General features: G+C 42.2%; 4 protein-coding genes across 4 annotated transcripts; 2 read left to right on the top strand and 2 right to left on the bottom strand.

The window, feature by feature from the left end:
- Positions 1 to 910: 910 nt before the first annotated feature.
- On the top strand, positions 911 to 2,338 carry CycK (cyclin K). The gene has a single exon (XM_064697979.1). The coding sequence runs from the start codon at positions 952 to 954 to the stop codon at positions 2,227 to 2,229; it is 1,278 nt and encodes a 425-aa protein (XP_064554049.1). The 5' UTR covers positions 911 to 951; the 3' UTR covers positions 2,230 to 2,338.
- LOC135439261 (uncharacterized) lies at positions 2,300 to 6,966 on the bottom strand. The gene is made up of 5 exons (XM_064697961.1): positions 6,392 to 6,966; positions 4,881 to 6,311; positions 4,204 to 4,494; positions 4,016 to 4,142; positions 2,300 to 3,960 (listed from the first exon to the last, which is right to left on the bottom strand). Exons 1-5 carry the CDS (start codon positions 6,926 to 6,928, stop codon positions 3,779 to 3,781), a joined length of 2,568 nt encoding a protein of 855 aa, XP_064554031.1. The 5' UTR covers positions 6,929 to 6,966; the 3' UTR covers positions 2,300 to 3,778.
- An 11-nt stretch (positions 6,967 to 6,977) lies between these two features.
- spag4 (sperm-associated antigen 4) lies at positions 6,978 to 8,295 on the bottom strand. The gene is made up of 4 exons (XM_064697989.1): positions 8,103 to 8,295; positions 7,465 to 8,034; positions 7,240 to 7,406; positions 6,978 to 7,186 (listed from the first exon to the last, which is right to left on the bottom strand). Exons 1-4 carry the CDS (start codon positions 8,265 to 8,267, stop codon positions 7,159 to 7,161), a joined length of 930 nt encoding a protein of 309 aa, XP_064554059.1. The 5' UTR covers positions 8,268 to 8,295; the 3' UTR covers positions 6,978 to 7,158.
- A 207-nt stretch (positions 8,296 to 8,502) lies between these two features.
- retm (real-time) lies at positions 8,503 to 17,089 on the top strand. Its single transcript, XM_064697972.1, has 6 exons — positions 8,503 to 8,904; positions 13,171 to 14,094; positions 14,159 to 14,417; positions 14,478 to 14,596; positions 15,464 to 15,791; positions 15,851 to 17,089. The coding sequence occupies exons 1-6, from the start codon at positions 8,842 to 8,844 to the stop codon at positions 16,129 to 16,131; spliced, it is 1,974 nt and encodes a 657-aa protein (XP_064554042.1). The 5' UTR covers positions 8,503 to 8,841; the 3' UTR covers positions 16,132 to 17,089.
- The last annotated feature ends 214 nt before the right edge of the window (positions 17,090 to 17,303 follow it).

The following is a 17,303-nucleotide window of genomic DNA, read 5'->3' on the forward strand; positions in this document are numbered from 1 at the left end:
CGAAATGCAAACCAGTTTTGGCATTTTGCAATGCAGCTGTTATGCAAAACAGTGTTGGCCAATCCAGCTATTTTCTAGCTACATTAGCCCATTTTTAGACAGACAAGTACTAGCGACACTTTTTATTGCCAAGCCAGAAAGCTTTTTTAGCTATTTTCAACGTTGAATCTAGCTTCATATTTTAAGCGGCACTTGGCAACACTTATGCAAAATACAATGGGAACAAAAAGTTGCCCAAAGCGACAAAAGTGGGCGGCATATATGACGGAAACTTGTAAGCCCGAGAAGTGGGAGCAATCGGCACATAACCGAATTCCTGTTAGACGGACGCGTTGACCGCATTACTCGAAGTATGCACAGCACAATGAAAAGCTAACGACAACTGGAAAGGCTGGTTATAAATAGTTACCTCAACTAAGCCAAGGCATTGCGGCTAATTGGCCAAACTGCGGCCATGGACTAGCAACAGGTATGCGTCGTGCCATTTGTGGCAGGCGGCGGCGGCGCCGGCAATAAAGTTGTGGAAAGTCAACTTACCCCAAGCCTGAAATAACAGCGGCAATTGAAGCAAATATTGAGTGGCTAATCAATGTCAAAGTAAACATACCTTGATACGCTGATTTCTGGACAGTTCTTTGCCAATTTGCTTGGCATTTTAAGCCAGAATGAAAGCAAAATATACCATAAAACATTTTTCTCTTTTTAAACGGAAACAAAAGACATAAATTAATTGCGCGATAAATACGAAAATATGGTCACACTGCCAGTCGCAACAGCTGGTTCTTTTCGTATGGCGTTACCACATGTGGTAAAAAATGCATTTTTCACATTTAAACATTGAGTAAACGCCCTAAAAAATGACACATGAAAAGCACTAATTTTGGTTGATTTTTTGTTATTGTTAACAACCAAAAATAAAAAAAATAAAAAACACTGTAGGCCCGGAAAAAGATGCCTTGCTGGTACTATGACAAGAAGGAGCTACGTGAGACACCCTCAATCCTGGATGGCGTTACATATGAAACAGAGCGTCGCTACCGCAAGGAGGGCGCACGGTTCATCATGGAATGCGGCACCAAAATGGGCCTCGGCCACAATACAATGGCCACCGGAGTTGTGTACTTTCATCGCTTCTACATGTTTCACTCGTTCAAGAGTTTTCCACGCTACGTTACCGCCTGCTGTTGTTTGTTTCTCGCCGGCAAGGTGGAGGAGACGCCCAAAAAGTGTCGCGACATCATCAAAACGGCACGCGGCATACTCAATGACAATTATTTCTACTCGTTCGGCGATGATCCCAAGGAGGAGGTAATGACACTGGAGCGCATACTGCTGCAGACGATCAAATTTGATCTGCAGGTGGAGCATCCATATACATTTCTGCTCAAGTATGCGAAATGCTTCAAGGGCGATCAGCCGAAGCTGCAGAAAATGGTCCAAATGGCGTGGAATTTTGTCAACGATTCGCTCAGCACGGTCGTCTGCCTTCAATGGGAGCCGGAAATTATAGCCGTTGCTCTCATACATTTGGCCAGCAAACTGAGCAAGTTCACGGTGCTGGACTGGCTGGGCAGGCAACCGCAGCACCAGCGCTGGTGGGATATGTTTGTCTCGAATGTGACCATGGAGATACTGGAGGATATATGCCATCAGGTGCTGGATCTGTATCAGTCGACGCAAAAGGAAGGCCAGGAGCCAAACAGTCCGCCCCAAAAGCCGCCCAGTCGTGCCGACAGTCCCACAACAACAAATGTCAAATCTTTGGCCAGCGGCGATTGTCCAACGGCAACAGCACAGCCAAGCGGCAATGGCGGCATCATTGGCATCAACGCCGAACTGAACAATATACAGACCATCAAATCGCTGGCGCAAGCGGTGCCCGTTGCCGTTGTCTCCATACCGCCGCCCAGCGACGGACTGCCGCTGCCCACACCGAACACAGTCGGCGGCGCGCCACTGCCACCGCCCAGCAATCTGAACAGCAATGCTGCCAACTATCATATGTACCATGCACCTCCGCCGCCGCCGCCGCCCGTTGTGCCCATGCCGCCATATGCGGCCAATGCCTGGACGCAGCAGCCTCCACCGCCGACACACTATACAACAGCGGCGCCGCCACCACCCATGCCGCCCAACATGGGACCTGGATCGGCTGGTGGCGGTCCGCCTGGCTACTACAATGCTGGACGCCAACAACAGCAGCAGCAGCCGCAGCAGCGGTACCAATAAATGTCACGCCTAAAACTTTTTGTAGAATTCATTTGTCGCGTTAAAGTTAGGGAGATGAGCACATGAATAATTAATAATATTAATAAAGCGTAATTTTATTAAAACAAAACATTATTCTCACCGTGTTGCGTAATTTTTTTTTTTTTTAGAAGGGGCGGGTGTAGATTGAACTGGGTCCGTGGAGTCGAGGCTGAGCTGCGTCTTCAATATGAAATGTGGAGTATGTGTGTGTATGTATGTGTAACAAGGTTTACACGCGCAACTAATTGTGATTAAAACTGATTACAATTCGAAAAGGAGTGTATTAATCTTCCTGGAATGCTCCAAGTACACGCAATTATATAATTTTATTATATTACAATCAAGTTGATAATCACGATTAGTGCATCGTATAAACGCATGTATGTTGTATGTGGAAGTTTACTTGGCTACTTACAGTTTATTTTGTAATTAGTATACAAGCTAAGCTATATATACGATATACCTATGTATATTCGATTATATATATAAATATATATGTATGCATATATCTTATATTGCGATATACGTTAGTGGGCGTGACATGTACACACATGTTTGTTCGTATTATATATAAATATTGCAAATCGATTAACGGTTATTATGATTAACGCTATAACACATACAGAAATACGCGCTTAACTTTTTCTAACAAGACGCCCCCATCCCCTCCCCCACCTAACAGCAGTTACAATTATTGCTTGCGTTTATACGTGGCTGCCAAAGCATCAAATCGTAAATTACTTTTTTTTCTCTAAATAGGCAGCACTGGCATTCAAATGCAATTAGAACAAAATTCGGTCTGTTCGGGTTTTTCATTCCACGACGTTTGATTCTATCATTTCACAAAATTGATCACATTTCGAAGTTGATTATGGATATCCACAAATTTTCTCATTATGGAATTTATAACTATTTAAACTGACGACAATCGCTCTCTAAATTAAAAGTTTATAAGTTATTCTTCGAGTATAAACGAACTTAAGGCATATAGATTTTCTGTGTTCAGGACTAGATTAAGGTATTGGAAAGATTTTCAAAAGTAATACATTCAAATTCGATAATTTGTTGGCATATATAATAAAAAAAAACAAAAGAATAAATTTTATGTGCCTATGTTGTGCTTCAAAATACACTTGTTACCATGGCGTGTATATAAAAAAAAAAAACAAAAAAATAACTTCGCAGTTACCTAAAATGGAACAAAATGATGAAATGATTCTATTCGCCTAACAGCTAGCTAATATCATGCGCTAAGTATTAACATGTTCAAGCATTTTTAAACGCAAACAAACTTAATATGCCTGAATATACATTAAATATTCAATTATGTTGGAATTAGCTCATGTCATCAGCTTAAACATACTTTGCCTGAACATTCGCATTGAAACAAAAACCAGAACAGCCCTATTGCATTTAAGAACTCTCAATTTGAAAATTAACAAAACGCAGCTACGCATAAACCTTTGATGTCGTGTGTGTGTGTGTTGGTGTGTTTGTGGTTTCTGTGTGTGTGTGTGTGTGGCGGCTCCTAACATTTGCGCGTCAATGTCAATTCTCCACAAGCATAATACTGTGGTATCATTATGAATTCGGGCAGCGCGAGCCGAATGGATGAGATTGAAGTTGATGCCGCAGCCGATGCTGAAGTGGTTGCCTCAACCGCCGGCTGTTGCTGCTGTTGTGCCTGACGCACAATGTGTCCAATTTTGCCTGAAAATATAATTGGTTAAATGGGGTAAAAAGGCGCTCGTTGGTTAAAGCTCACCCAGCACATTGGCGCGATGAAAGCGCGCATCCAATTGCCGCAGCACATTGAGATCCCGATGCCGTTGCCAGGCCGCCAAAATATCAGTCACCTTGACTGCAACCAGTGCCACCTGGCCAGCGTTAGCCTGCAAGAAAGTTAGATTAAAAATTGTATACCCTTTCTGGAATTGTATATATAGTCTTTACCCGCTTGAATTGGACATTCAGCTGCTGTTGATGTGGCTGCTGCTGCGTGACGAGTTCGATCAGTTTCTTGAGCTTGCGATGGTTGCACTGCTGCTTGGAGGCATGCAACAGCAGCTGCTTCAGGTTGCCACCGGCGGTGTCCTGGGGCGGCTGCTCAAAGTAGGCATGCAACAGAGATGCGTTGTAGGAAATGTGAAGTTTGTCCAGCGCCTGCACCAGATGCTCCTCACTCAGATGCGCCGTGGACAGGCGCTCCACCAGCGGTTCAGTCGAAAAGCTTTGCTTGAGCAGCTGTTCCAATAAGCCACGAGAAAAACAAGTTAATGTATAAAGGTTTATCAAATTAATATGGGAACAACTGTTAAATTTCATCGGAAATATAGGCACATTGGGTAAGGGTATCAAGTTTTCGAATTGATTTATTTTAAAATCATTCGAGACTGTGAGCCGGTTTTGGGCCGAATTAAGGTTCGGGCACGGAATTAAAATTTTTTAAATATATATAATATATTTTAAGCTAAGCCGGTGTCCGAGCCCGTAATTCCACTTTTTGATATATCACGAACCGAACCCTAACCCTTGTCAAACCTGGCTTTATTATGCCCCAATGCCCTTGTTAAAGTATTGAGCTCATATTAATTTAAATTGTAATAATTGAAACCATTTGGTTTACTCACCTGCATGCCGCCAAAATTATTATCACACGAAATAAACCTTTGGTTGTAATGACCCATGTCGCCGGCCGTATTGTGCCAGCTGAAAAAGCCGCCAAATTCATCCAAATAGCCCGGGGAGCCGCTGCGGCAGCGCGTCTGCTCGGCGCGTGTATAGAGTGAGAGACTGCTGCCACGTCCGCCGCCGCGTCGCCGGCACTTGGCGCAGCTGCTCAGATCGAGGGCCTTGCCAATGGTGTTGGCCAAAAACTCCTTCTCCAGGCAGTCGAGGCAGGTTTCCTCGCCGCTGCCCAAATCGAATTTCGTCGAATTGCTGGCCATGGCCGCACTGGCCGCTACGACAGCCGCCGCTGCCACCAGCATGGGCGCCACATCCTGTTGTTGCTGCTGCTGTTGCTGGGAGGAGACGGCACGAAAATCTGTGCAGCTGTAGCAGCGCTCATCATAGCTAGGCTGCGAGCGGCGCGACTTTGAAGAGGAGGCGCAGCTTTTCGAGGCGGACACTAAAGATGAGGAATTGGAGAGCGTGCTCAGACGCTTGGGCTTGGCGCCCGTCAACTTGGAGTTGCACGCAGTCTCCTCAGCTGCATTGGTATGCTCGCTGGGCACGCTAGTGCTGCGACTGAAGTTGCTGTAGACAAGTGTGCTGGGTAGAGAGTGTGCCAACGTATTTGCTTCTGTTTTAGCGGTCGCATCCACAAAATCCTCATCATCCTTACTGCCGCAGAGTAGTTCGTCTGCATCCACATCGGAGCCAACGTCCGCATCGGCCTTGATCTGATCCAGATTGAGGCTTATGCGGGCAAATTTCTTGCTCAAACGCTGCAGTGCCTCCTGTGGCGGCGGCAATGATAGCTCCTCAATTGGTGAACTGTATAGCTGGCGCGGCTGGGTGGGCGTATCCATGTGCCGGCCGCTCTGTAGCTGACTATAATCGCGCTGCATGAGCAGCAGATTGGCATGGCCCGCAGCTGCTGCTGCAGCTGCCTCCTGTGCATTGGCCGCAAACTCCAGCTCCGAAGATGGGTCCGGCTCAAAGTCCATTTCGAGAAAATCGGTCTCATCATCGCGCACCAGACCAAATTCCAAATTGCGTCCGCCACGGCCAGTGCTGGCATCCAGCGCCGCCATATCGAAGTCAGCGGCATCACCGCGATACGCATAGACGCAGTCATCCGAATTGAGCGATATCTCCTCAGCCTCCACGTCATCCTCATCGTCGTCCAGCAATATGAGATCGTCGGCATAGTAATTGTCGCTGGCATAGCTCAGATTCTCAGTGGAGTTGTTCATCGAGGTGCGACTGGAGCTGAGGCCGCCAATGGCCGCATCGGTGGGCGAGAGTGCGGAGGCAGCTGCAGCCGCTGCCAAGTCGCAATCGAGTTCGGGCAGCGCAATCAGCGTGTAGGCAGCACCTATGCCGATGCCGTTCAGCTGCAGCGAAAATTGCATTATAACAATGAACAGAACGTGAATATACATATACATAAATAATAGGAAAAAAAAATACTTGCCTTATCACTGGTGTCTAGGCCTGCGCCAGCTGCAGCAGTCGCAGCGCAGTCGCCGTCATCGGCATCCGCAGCAGCACCGTCGCATCTTCCTCCGCCCTCGTCCTCGATGTGTGCGACACAAGTGGGCGTCACGGCAACAGCGCCTATCGTTGCTGCTGCCGCCGCCGCCGCTGTTGGTGTTGTTGTAGCTGTTGGTATTGGCATTGTTGTTGCCGTTGCTGTTGTTGTTGCTGTGGCAGCTGCTGCTGTTGTCTGTTTCTGTTTCGTTTTTGCCATTGTCCTTTGCAGGTTTGCCTGCTCCTCGCCATCGGTGCTGCTGTAATTATGCGTTAAGTTGCACGCCACAAGATTGTTGTTGTTATTTAGATTTAATCGCCACAGGCCATCGTGTTTTAACTTATTTATTTCAATTTTATCTTTGCCAAAACCAAAACGATAATCGTTATCGCTCATGTCTAACTTTAAGCCTACACCCTGAAGATGGGCGATAGTTAAATGTGTACCCATGTACCCGATACCTATCGAAAGTATTCGCATAGGTCGAGTCACAGTTTTGTAGTCACAATATTATATCGAAATATTTGAATGCGTTTGTCACTGTATATATTTGGATTAATCTGTTGTGAAGTGTTATAAAAAAATATATCACAATTACAATAACAATTTGAACTCTAAGCAATTTGATAACTAAAAATGGAATTAAAACCGAGGTTTTTCGATAAAACTTGAACTCAACAATCATAACTATTAACGTTAAATAACATTCTCTATGGAACTCGGCCATATACTTCCACGCTGTGTGTAGAAAATAATTAAACTTATTATCTTAACCAAATATAGGTAATTACCGATAGACGCAGGTGGAATTTCCGCCATGATTTGACCTAAATACAAATACCAATGTGCAAAAGACTCGACTATTTTTGACAACGTAATTCTGTGTACGTTTCTTAGGATCATTTTCGTACACCCACTGACCTACCAGCTCTTTCTTTTTGCTATCTGGAGGTAAGCCCTAGAATAAAAAAAAATTTGTTTGGATCGCAACCTTCAATATAAAATCGAGAACTTACGTATACTTCAAAATCTTTTGGCGCATTATCTACAGATGCACTGGGAGTCATCTCCTTGGCCACATGCGATAGACTTATTTCATCCACGAATATAACTTTAGCCAAGTGTAGCGACACCGTAGCCTCAGTGCCACGAAAGCCGAAGCACGACCCTGGTAATATACTCGGGCGCAACATATTTATTGGCGGGTTGGCACTAAATTCAAGTCCGAGAAGATTCTTTATAAAGCTGCTATCGCTAATTGGCTTTGCTATTGCATAAATTATACGTGCTCCCAGCTCCTCTGAAGCGTAGTTTATACGAGTTGGCGCCAAAATCAATGCCTTCTTGTTTGGAGCTGGGGCCTTGTTGCACTTCGCGATACATCCCCTTTCCATAACCTTCTTTTTTAGGCTATACACATCGTCCATAATATTACCAAGCTTGCGTTTAACCAGCGCATCCACACAAGCATTCAATTCCCGTGTATCACATCCTATTGATTTCTGAGAATCACGAGTGAGGCAGTTAATTTTTCCGGAAGGCAGGTTGCTAAATTTCTGTCCAGTGCAATCCACTTTTAGCGCTTGCTTTAAAGTCAAAAATATAGCCATTACCAGTATTTTTATTTTTGAAAAGCCGTTAGTTTAATAATTACCGTTATACAGTTAACATCTTCTTGCAGCCGCGAAAGACCCACAATACTCTTTCTGTTATTCCACATTAAATAGTAGAAAAAGAGGACAAGTAGTGAAAACGTAAAAATGTATGTGAGACAGACGCGCTTGTTGCATACTCGTCTATTTGTATCCATAATGCTCATAAAAAAAAACAATTTAAATGTATTACGTAAGAAAAGTTGCAATTTAAGTGAAAGTATACTTTGTTTTAAATATAAAACGAACAAAACACCTTAGAACTGGTGTTCCACTAACAGTAAGATTTGAAACTTAACAGAATTCATCGCTCAACATATCGATATTTAATATAATAGAAAACTAGTAAAGCCTATCGATATATCGGTATATATGCATATATATATATGTTACTTCGCTAACAAAACAGTCAAGCATTCGCGGAGTGTACACAAAAAAGGAAAGACTTTCTTTTCAGCCAGCTGCAGCAGTTGCAAGCACAACAACGAGCGCTGGGGCTGCAGAGAAGCAAAACAAATTTTTCTACACTTCAACGAAATGAGCACACATTTTTAAACTGTCTTAACTGTTATAAACATCTAAAATACAAAATTGCTCCAAATTTGAGTGCAAATAAAAGGCGCATTTTGGCGCGTATGTGTGCAGAATAAAGTGCAAATAGAAAAGAAAAGAAAAATTGATTTTTAACCAGTGTCAAGTGCCAACAACAACAACGAGAGCTAAAACAGCAACAGCAACAAAATGGTGCAAAAATTCCAATCGCCCGTGCGCGTCTACAAATATCCCTTTGAGCTCGTTATGAAGGTGTGTATCTTATTTGCAGTAGGCGTGTCATATACACCGCCCACACCCCGTGAGTGTGCCTGTGGCTTTGTATGTACGTGTTTGTGTGCGTGTGTGTGTTGTGCTTTGGTGTTCATGCGCCAAACGCGTGTATGTCAACTCATTTTATATAAAAGCAATTTGCTTACAAGTTATTAATTAGACGCAGCAGCTGTCGTTGTTTGGGCTGCATTTCCCTCAATCATTTCTCATCCAGCTGCTGCACTCCTTCCGCCAGCGTTTACCTTTTCTTCTAGCTGTCATTTGCCGTTGCGCATCGCATGCAGCGGATAAATAAAATTAACCTTGGCGCTCTCTCTTGCTGCCTCGCTCTGTCGCTTCTCTCATTTGCTCAATTGAATAACTCGCGTATGTAATTTCATGAATGGAACGCCACGCTTCTGGCGTGCGGAGAGGGGGTGAAAGGAAGGCGGTCAGCTGCCCAGTTCGTGTTTTGCATTCCAGATCCGCCTCACACAGCGATAGGCAGGAAATAAGCGATTATGGGCCCATTGTACACAATATACGACAATCAACGAAATGAGACACATAACACTCTTCACAAATAAAAAAAGCCAGCAAGTTTGAACAGTTATGTATCTTAGGGTTGCCGAAGACTTAATACTCTTCATGACATATGACACATTCAACAGATATCACACTAATTTAAACTATCTGCGAAAGATACAAATAAACTCCCCTTAGATCATATGATAGTACCAGGCGTAACGGAATACAGTTTCGATCTGATATCATTTTATTTAGAACATGCACATGCATTCAACTCAATATAAATTAAAAAAATCAGATATCTGCTTCCGGAAACGAACCAGGGTTTTCTCATTTTTCAAGCGGACGCATTGGCAATGAGATATTCCCGCTCTGAGCTTGCGGGCAGCTTAACTTCTTAAGTAAACTGCACTGCAATAGTTTTTTAGCCCAATTCTGATTTGGAATATATTCAATTTGTATTAATTATTTCTAGTTTCGTACGTATTTTCAGCGAAAAAGAAATGATGACTGAAACTTAATATTGAATATACTGCCATAAATGAATCGAATTTAATTTTTTACAGTGTATTTAGTTTGTTGCTGAAGTACGGTAAAAAAAATATACTTAACTATTTTTTCTGCCTCCACATGCTATCTCCAATGGCCACAAATTTCGTAAAATTTCCACCTGTTATCTCTAATGGCAACAAATTTCGTATAAAAAAATCATAATACTCTCTGTCAGGGTAAAAAGGGCATATTAGCTGATAACATATCAATGGCTCACCCCGCACCATATCAGCTCTATTAACTAATTGGTTCTCGTTTTTTTTGTTTTTATAATTTTGTCGATAAACGACTGGCTAACGTGTTTGTCTTATCGATGTAACCAGAACGCAGTTGGGCCGTTTATTTAATTAAGTTAAGCATAATTTATTGTGCCGGAAAATGGCGCATTAATTGAGTGTTTGCGCAGCAGACAAACAAATTTATTTATTATAATTTTGTAGTATTTTGCATTCAATTGCTTTGTAGGCGACACAAAGGCCACCAAGCAAAAGTCATTGACTCTAGAATTAAAAAAAATACAAAAACTTAAATCTCATTGCGCACTGTTTTTTTGCTTTTACCTACAGTAAGTCAAACTAATTGGCTTAACAGTAAAAATAATCGCTTTATACTATGCACGATATCAGCCTACGGGCGAAATGGTCACGTTTTTGACTGGCACGTTGTCTATTTGGCCCAGAGAGAGAGAGAAAGTTTAGCTTGTAGTTTCATTAAAATACATTTAAAGGGACTGACTATGCGTAAAAAACTAAAAAGCTAAAACTAAAATAAGACGCAACAAAATCATGTAGCGAAAATTATTGGTCGGTAAAAAATAATACATTTTCTTATCAATAACTCTACGTTAGCCCATGGCTAAAATTTATCATTTCCCGACCAAAGGTTGCATAAAGTATAATATATATTTTTAATATGGAACAGATGTTTATCTAGAAAAGCGCAATTTAACCGGCTAAATTATTATTTTTTTTCTACACATTTTCCGCTTGTGGCAATTTATTTTTCTGTATATCTCTGAAGCATAATTTATTATTAGAACATATAGACACCAATTTCGCAGATGTCATGAGTTTTTCCATTTAGCTAAATCAAGCATTTATCGCTTCCAAATCCTCGGTTTGTCAATAAACAATATTATTTTAGTCCACAAACAAAATAATTTGCTAAAACGATAAACAAGAAGCGGGAATAAAACGAATCAAAAATGGCATAAAAGCGCCCACACATAAACCTATTGATGCAAGACCTATTTACCATTTGGAAGACCTGTCGTAAATGTCAACCTTTTTTTAGCCACAACTCGACGCAATATGGCAATTGTGAGATTGTTTTTTACCTATTTATATACACAGATTCTTTTTTTATACGCTGAACCCATTAAAAATGGGTAAATAGGGTATATTGTGTTTGTGCAAATGTATGTAACGGGCAGAAGGAAGCATCTCCGACCCCATAAAATAAATATATATTCTTGATCAGCATCGATAGTCGAGTCGATCTAGCCATGTCCGTCTGTCTGTCCGTCTGTCCGTATGTATGAACGCAAGGATCTCAGAACCTATAAGAGCTAGAGAAATTAAAGTTTTGTTTGTAGGTCCTCCTAGTCTTCGCGCAGATCGAGTTTGTTTCCGATATTCGAGTAATTGATAAAGTAATCGATAAAAATCGATATCGAAATCCTGTTTTTTGAGCAATTTCGACAAATATGAGCTAAAGTCACCAAACTTGACATGTAGCTTCTAGAATAGTATATATATATCAAGTATCTTTCATTTTACACCTATCGCCTGTCGGAAGAAGAGGGTTCAGGGTATTCCCTAGTCGGGAGCTCTACGCGCGTGGCAGCAGCAGAAGAAGTAGGGTAAGTGCAATGCTCAGGGCCATCAATATCCATTTGGCATCAATCTTCAGGCCGTCAACGCGGCAGTCAAAATTATTATTACGCATACGTCACGTGGAGCAGCTGTGCAGCTGTGCAGCTGTGTAATGAGCCCTCGAAAGCCGTCAACAAATCGGTTAGCTGGCAAATATAGCAAACTTTTCTTGATGCGCAATTAGCACATTTCGTCTGGAAGGAAAAGCATTAATAACTGTCCAAATACTCTATAAAACGGAGAACGTGCCGGGCTGCTGTGGCACATAAATTATTATCGTGTGACTGGGACTGAAAACTCGACTCCGTTCGGTTTTAGTTTAGCTTGTGTGGCTTTTCACACGCTCCGGCCGCTAAATAATTGAGCGTTCAACAGGGAAAGGGTAGCACGACAACAAGTTGGTTTCTCTCCTAGTTTTTCCCAGCCAACACGTGCCAGGCACGTCGTTGTGTATGCCTTGAACTTTTCAAATATTTATACGGCCGACTTAATTATCCTTTGGCGTGCGACCCTCGAAAATGTCAGCCGTTTTGACGCTCACGGCCTTTAAGGACACGAGTTCCGTGACCTTGGAATGTAAGGAATTTAAGGAATTAAAAAACACAGAAAATGTTCCGTTTAAATACATGATAAATAATTCGTTTCGATACATTTATGCAGATAAATTGTTGCCACAAATAACTGGAATACGGCGTAGAAAGTGCTTTGCCGCATTTGTTTATTTACGCCCCCCTTGGATAGCTAATGAGAGTCTAGCATTAAGCAAGAGCCATAAAGAATCGAAATTTGTTTAGCTTTAATCTCTGTGCAATATCAATAAAAAGATTTCTGCAACGCTTTCAACGCTATTTATGAAAAATCCCACAAACATTTTAATTTAGTTCTGTGTGGTCACGATGAGAGCTGAAATACTAATTTGCATAGAAACCCAACTCAGCTGTTCATGCTGATAAAAAAAAAAATATATATATATATACGTCGTTGGGTCGAAGAACTCGCCTGCTGTGCGTTGCCAATTTCGTGGCAAAATTATAAAGCCCTCTATGAAGTTATACAAAGGGTAAATAAACAGGCAGCTGTTTTATAACTTGGCACTAATTTTGCAAATATTTGGCGTGCTTGGTGCGACACACATGCATATATATTTTTAGATATAAGTATATATATATATATTTATATCGATATCTGTACAGCCTGTGGCCCGAGGCCAAGTTCATGTACATTTACATGCCATAAATTGGCCCCTGTTCAAGGGCAGCCAGCCGACAATCGAGCATATCATTTACATCTGCCATTTCTCAATAATTATTAGGCCTACGAGCGTCGCTTTCCGAAATGCCCACAAATGCCCATTGTCCTGGACTGCGAAATTATCAAGGACGAGTGCCTGGAGAATGGGGCCAAGCGGAATACAAGTCGACGCTGCAAGCTGGCCGTCGATGCGCCGTATATCTTTAAGAAATTGATTGGCGTCGACTTTGTATACTTTCTGCAGCACAATTTCTTGGACATGTCGAATCGCACGCTGAGCATCGAGGCGGTCAACGAGAGCTTCTCGTCGCGCATCGAAATCTTCGAGCGTTGCCGCTACTATGCCCATCCGGACAATCCCGAATGGACGTGCTTTGATCAGACGGCCACGCTGGATATTAAGAACTTTTTCGGTTTCGAGCACTCCATGGAGAAGATGGGCATGAAACAGTATACACAAACGACGCTCAAAGGCAAGGAGATAATTGAGTATTTCATCAGCCAGCTCAAAGAGGAGGGCGTCACGCATGTGGAGCGCTGGGTGCCGCCACTGGATGCACCCAAGTCGCCAACGACAGAACAGCATCATGATATACTCCTCGATGGTGATTTTATTGCACGCAATTTGGGCCAATTGTCGCCCATGCAGGAGTCCAAGCTGCTGGAGCTGCGAAAAATGCTGGATGGTGTCGATGATCTGGAGCGCATGCCCAGTTATCAGACCATCTTGCGTTTCTTGTCAGCACGCGACTGGCACGTTAGCCAGGCCTATGCCATGCTCTGTGATTCGCTCAAATGGCGTCGCGAGCATCGAATCGATTCACTGCTCGCGGAGTACCAGAAACCAGCCGTTGTGGTTGATCATTTTCCCGGCGGCTGGCATCATCACGACAAGGATGGCCGGCCCATATACATACTGCGTCTGGGTCACATGGACGTGAAGGGCTTGCTCAAGTCTCTAGGCATGGAGGACTTGCTTAGATTGGTTAGTTTGGCAGCGAAATGGCCATGTACATTATCCTTATTCCTATTCACTTTTCCATTGACAGGCTCTGCACATTTGCGAGGAGGGCATACAGAAGATTAATGAATCGGCCGAACGCCTGGATAAGCCCGTCCTCAACTGGTCGCTCTTGGTGGATCTGGAGGGTCTGTCTATGCGTCACTTGTGGCGGCCCGGCATCAAGGCCTTGCTCTACATCACCGAGACCGTGGAGCGCAATTACCCGGAGACAATGGGCCGTGTTTTGGTGGTGCGTGCTCCGCGCGTATTCCCCATCGCCTGGACTATTGTCAGCGCTTTCATAGGTGAGTTGGGCAAATCAACGTGTTGGCAACAATTTTTCTTATGCCCAACTTTTTTCGTAGACGAACACACACGCTCAAAGTTCTTGTTCTATGGCCCAGACTGTGAGCACATGAAGGATGGACTCGCTCAGTATATTGATGAGGAAATTGTGCCCGATTTTCTGGGCGGGCCCTGCAAGGTAATTTACAGCAACTGACCTCAATATATATTAGTCAAAAATTGTCTGTTAACCTTTGTAACGATTAACAATTATTTTTGTATATATATATACATGATAATGATTTTACTGTTATTTTCGTAACTTTGTTTATCCAATCCCACCCCTTTTGAACATTTCGGCGCTGTTTAGACGCATTTAACGCATGTGGAACAAGTTAATAAAAAATATCTAACGCATTGTTATTTAGCTGAATGCGATTGTGTAAGCAGCTTCTAAACTCTCCTTAGCCAAATCACGTTATTTATTCATATACTATTTATATAGAGTGCCGTTTATTATGTTTTCGTTCTTTTATATGTATATTATACTCACTGTGTATGCCTCAGGTGTAAACACGCCAAAATCAGACTTTGGTTTTGCTTGCCAAGGGCTTTGCAAACCCAGAGTCGGTGGCAAAGTCGGCTAATGATGGAACAGGGAGGAGCTTTAAAAACAACCTGCCCACTTTTTGGTGTTTATATCTTGTTTGCATTGGTTACCAAATCCAACATTGACCTCAAGGCGACTAGCTTAAAATTTAGCATATACTAAAACAGGTCTCTAAAAGCATTTTGTCATATTCTGTTCACTTTGTTTCTCTGTCCTTTGTGTTGCGAACTATGTCAAGTCTATAAATATGTACTATAATTGCGTTTTGTTGCTGCTCTGCATATCCTTTCATTGTGCCCAGCGTCCGTGCGGTCCTTCAATTGTGTGTGCACTCGCACACTTTTGTACCTTGTACCTTGAATGAAAAAAAAAACAACAGAAAAAACAAAGCTTAGCTAAGCATTTGCCAAACACACTTTGATTGTCACTAAATGTTGCGCATTTTTTCTATAACAGACCATGATACACGAGGGCGGCCTTGTGCCGAAGACGCTTTACAAAATGAACTCATTGGAGGATCATGATGATGAGACGCCCGTTGCTTCACGCGCCGCTTCCGCCTGCGTTGTTGACCTTCCCAATGAGGGCAAGCGTTTGTCTGCCGCTCATCAGCACGATCATAAAAATCTCTATAAGACCGTTGAGCTTAAGGCGGGCTTCACTCACGAGCTGCTCATACGCAATATGGATCCAAAGAGTGTGCTCACCTGGGACTTTGATGTGTTGCGTAATGATTTGCACTTTACGCTCTATCGCGTCACCGAAGAGCTGCCGGACAAGAATGGTGCGTAAATCAATTAACTAGTTTTTCATTGAAATTAAACAATATTACTTTTTGCACAGACTCGGCTGTATCATATTTTGATCTTCAGGACTTTGTCGAAGGTGTCAACTTTTTCAGAGAGGAACCAACGCTCATCTGTCGACACAAAGAGAGTGTACAGGGCTCGCATGTGATGCGTCACAATGACAGCTATCTAATGCACTGGTTCAGTCCATCGGGTGCACAACTCAATATATTCTACGAGGTGCTTAGCTCGGTTAACTACAAGGGCTCCATGACCAGTTTGCAGTCTGCATTCTCATCGAACTCATCGGCGGCCAGCTCCTGTCAGAGTCGATGATATGAGCCGAATGCGCAGAGTGGCGTTGACTCTCAGGCAAGAACGTCGCCAGGCGCGCGGGGCGTCCAAGAGGAGGAGCAGGTGGATTTGGGACTATTGTCGGGCACACTGATGGAGAAGAGTTTGAATCTATTTGACACACCGGATATATTTTTTTAAGGCCCAAAAATTTGCAATCTCTTTTAGTTTTATTTAGCATAAAGTTTAGTTTGGTTTTAATTGTATTTCGTATTAGCACAATTTTTGCCGTTTAATTGTTTGTCTATTTTTATCTGTTTATTTTTATAGTATATCAATCAATATACATATATATATATATATTTGTAACAATGTGAAGCCAAAACGAAATTTGTGGATTAGGACTTTTAACATACATATATACGGTTGTATCAGATAATTCAAATATCACGTAATTTTCACATTCATTTGAAAGCGTCAATTAGTCCATTTTAGCAAGTACATAAATTATAGATGCTTTAATACAAACACACTTATAAATTAATACGAAAGCAACGTAATATTTGTAGCGCAGCTAATTTTATATGGCTTTTAATAATAGTATCAACAAAATAACGAAATTATGCCACACGTTGTGCGCCTTTGACGCTAGAGCAAAAATAATGAGAGTTACAAATATCTAATCAATGACTACATGTTACCTAATTAGTTTAATTCGGGGTCTAAAACGTAAAAACAAAATATACCTTTTAGCCTATTGCTATAATTTTTAATAAACGATCATCATAAGTACAATATCATTAAAATTCCGTTTAGGCTACGAAATTAAAGCTGCAAAAAAAGTTAGCGATAAACATTTAAAGTTAAGCGCATAATAATGATAATCAACAATATAAACAATATATAGAATTTTATTTAAATAGCCAAGCGAATGCCGTGCATGTTAACTAATTGTGTAAGTTGAAATAAAAATGCGAGTACATGTATATGTCAATCTTAATTTGTGTCATTTTAATACCAATTTATAAAAACTATAAGTTCGGTTGAAAAATCAATTTTAAATTTATATGTTCGCTGCAATTCAAATTAACGAGCTGTGTGCGTCGTCAGTGTGACCGTTGCACAGCGCCACATTTGCACGCTGTACAACACTGTACTGAACAGCTGCTGGTCAAACGGCTTATTTTTTTATTCGCGAAAAGAAATTTAACGAA

This window comes from Drosophila montana, unplaced genomic scaffold (genome assembly GCF_035044405.1).
Source record: "Drosophila montana isolate Dmon_TW-CO22-7 unplaced genomic scaffold, ASM3504440v1 contig_402_1, whole genome shotgun sequence".
NCBI classification, from domain to species: Eukaryota; Metazoa; Arthropoda; class Insecta; order Diptera; family Drosophilidae; genus Drosophila; species Drosophila montana.

Bases quoted from the DNA above. Each gene is read 5' to 3' on its own strand.
- retm (XM_064697972.1), top strand. From the start codon at position 8,842: ATGGTGCAAAAATTCCAATCGCCCGTGCGCGTCTACAAATATCCCTTT. The intron at 14,095-14,158 runs GTTAGTTTGGCA...TTCCATTGACAG, and splicing joins TGGAGGACTTGCTTAGATTG to GCTCTGCACATTTGCGAGGA. The intron at 15,792-15,850 runs GTGCGTAAATCA...CTTTTTGCACAG, and splicing joins AGAGCTGCCGGACAAGAATG to ACTCGGCTGTATCATATTTT.
- spag4 (XM_064697989.1), bottom strand. From the start codon at position 8,267: ATGAGCATTATGGATACAAATAGACGAGTATGCAACAAGCGCGTCTGT. The intron at 8,035-8,102 runs GTAATTATTAAA...TTGACTTTAAAG, and splicing joins AAGATGTTAACTGTATAACG to CAAGCGCTAAAAGTGGATTG. The intron at 7,407-7,464 runs GTAAGTTCTCGA...TTTTTATTCTAG, and splicing joins CAAAAGATTTTGAAGTATAC to GGCTTACCTCCAGATAGCAA.
- CycK (XM_064697979.1), top strand. From the start codon at position 952: ATGCCTTGCTGGTACTATGACAAGAAGGAGCTACGTGAGACACCCTCA.
- LOC135439261 (XM_064697961.1), bottom strand. From the start codon at position 6,928: ATGCGAATACTTTCGATAGGTATCGGGTACATGGGTACACATTTAACT. The intron at 6,312-6,391 runs GCAAGTATTTTT...TTTTCGCTGCAG, and splicing joins GCCTAGACACCAGTGATAAG to CTGAACGGCATCGGCATAGG. The intron at 4,495-4,880 runs GTGAGTAAACCA...TTATTGGAACAG, and splicing joins ATAATTTTGGCGGCATGCAG to CTGCTCAAGCAAAGCTTTTC.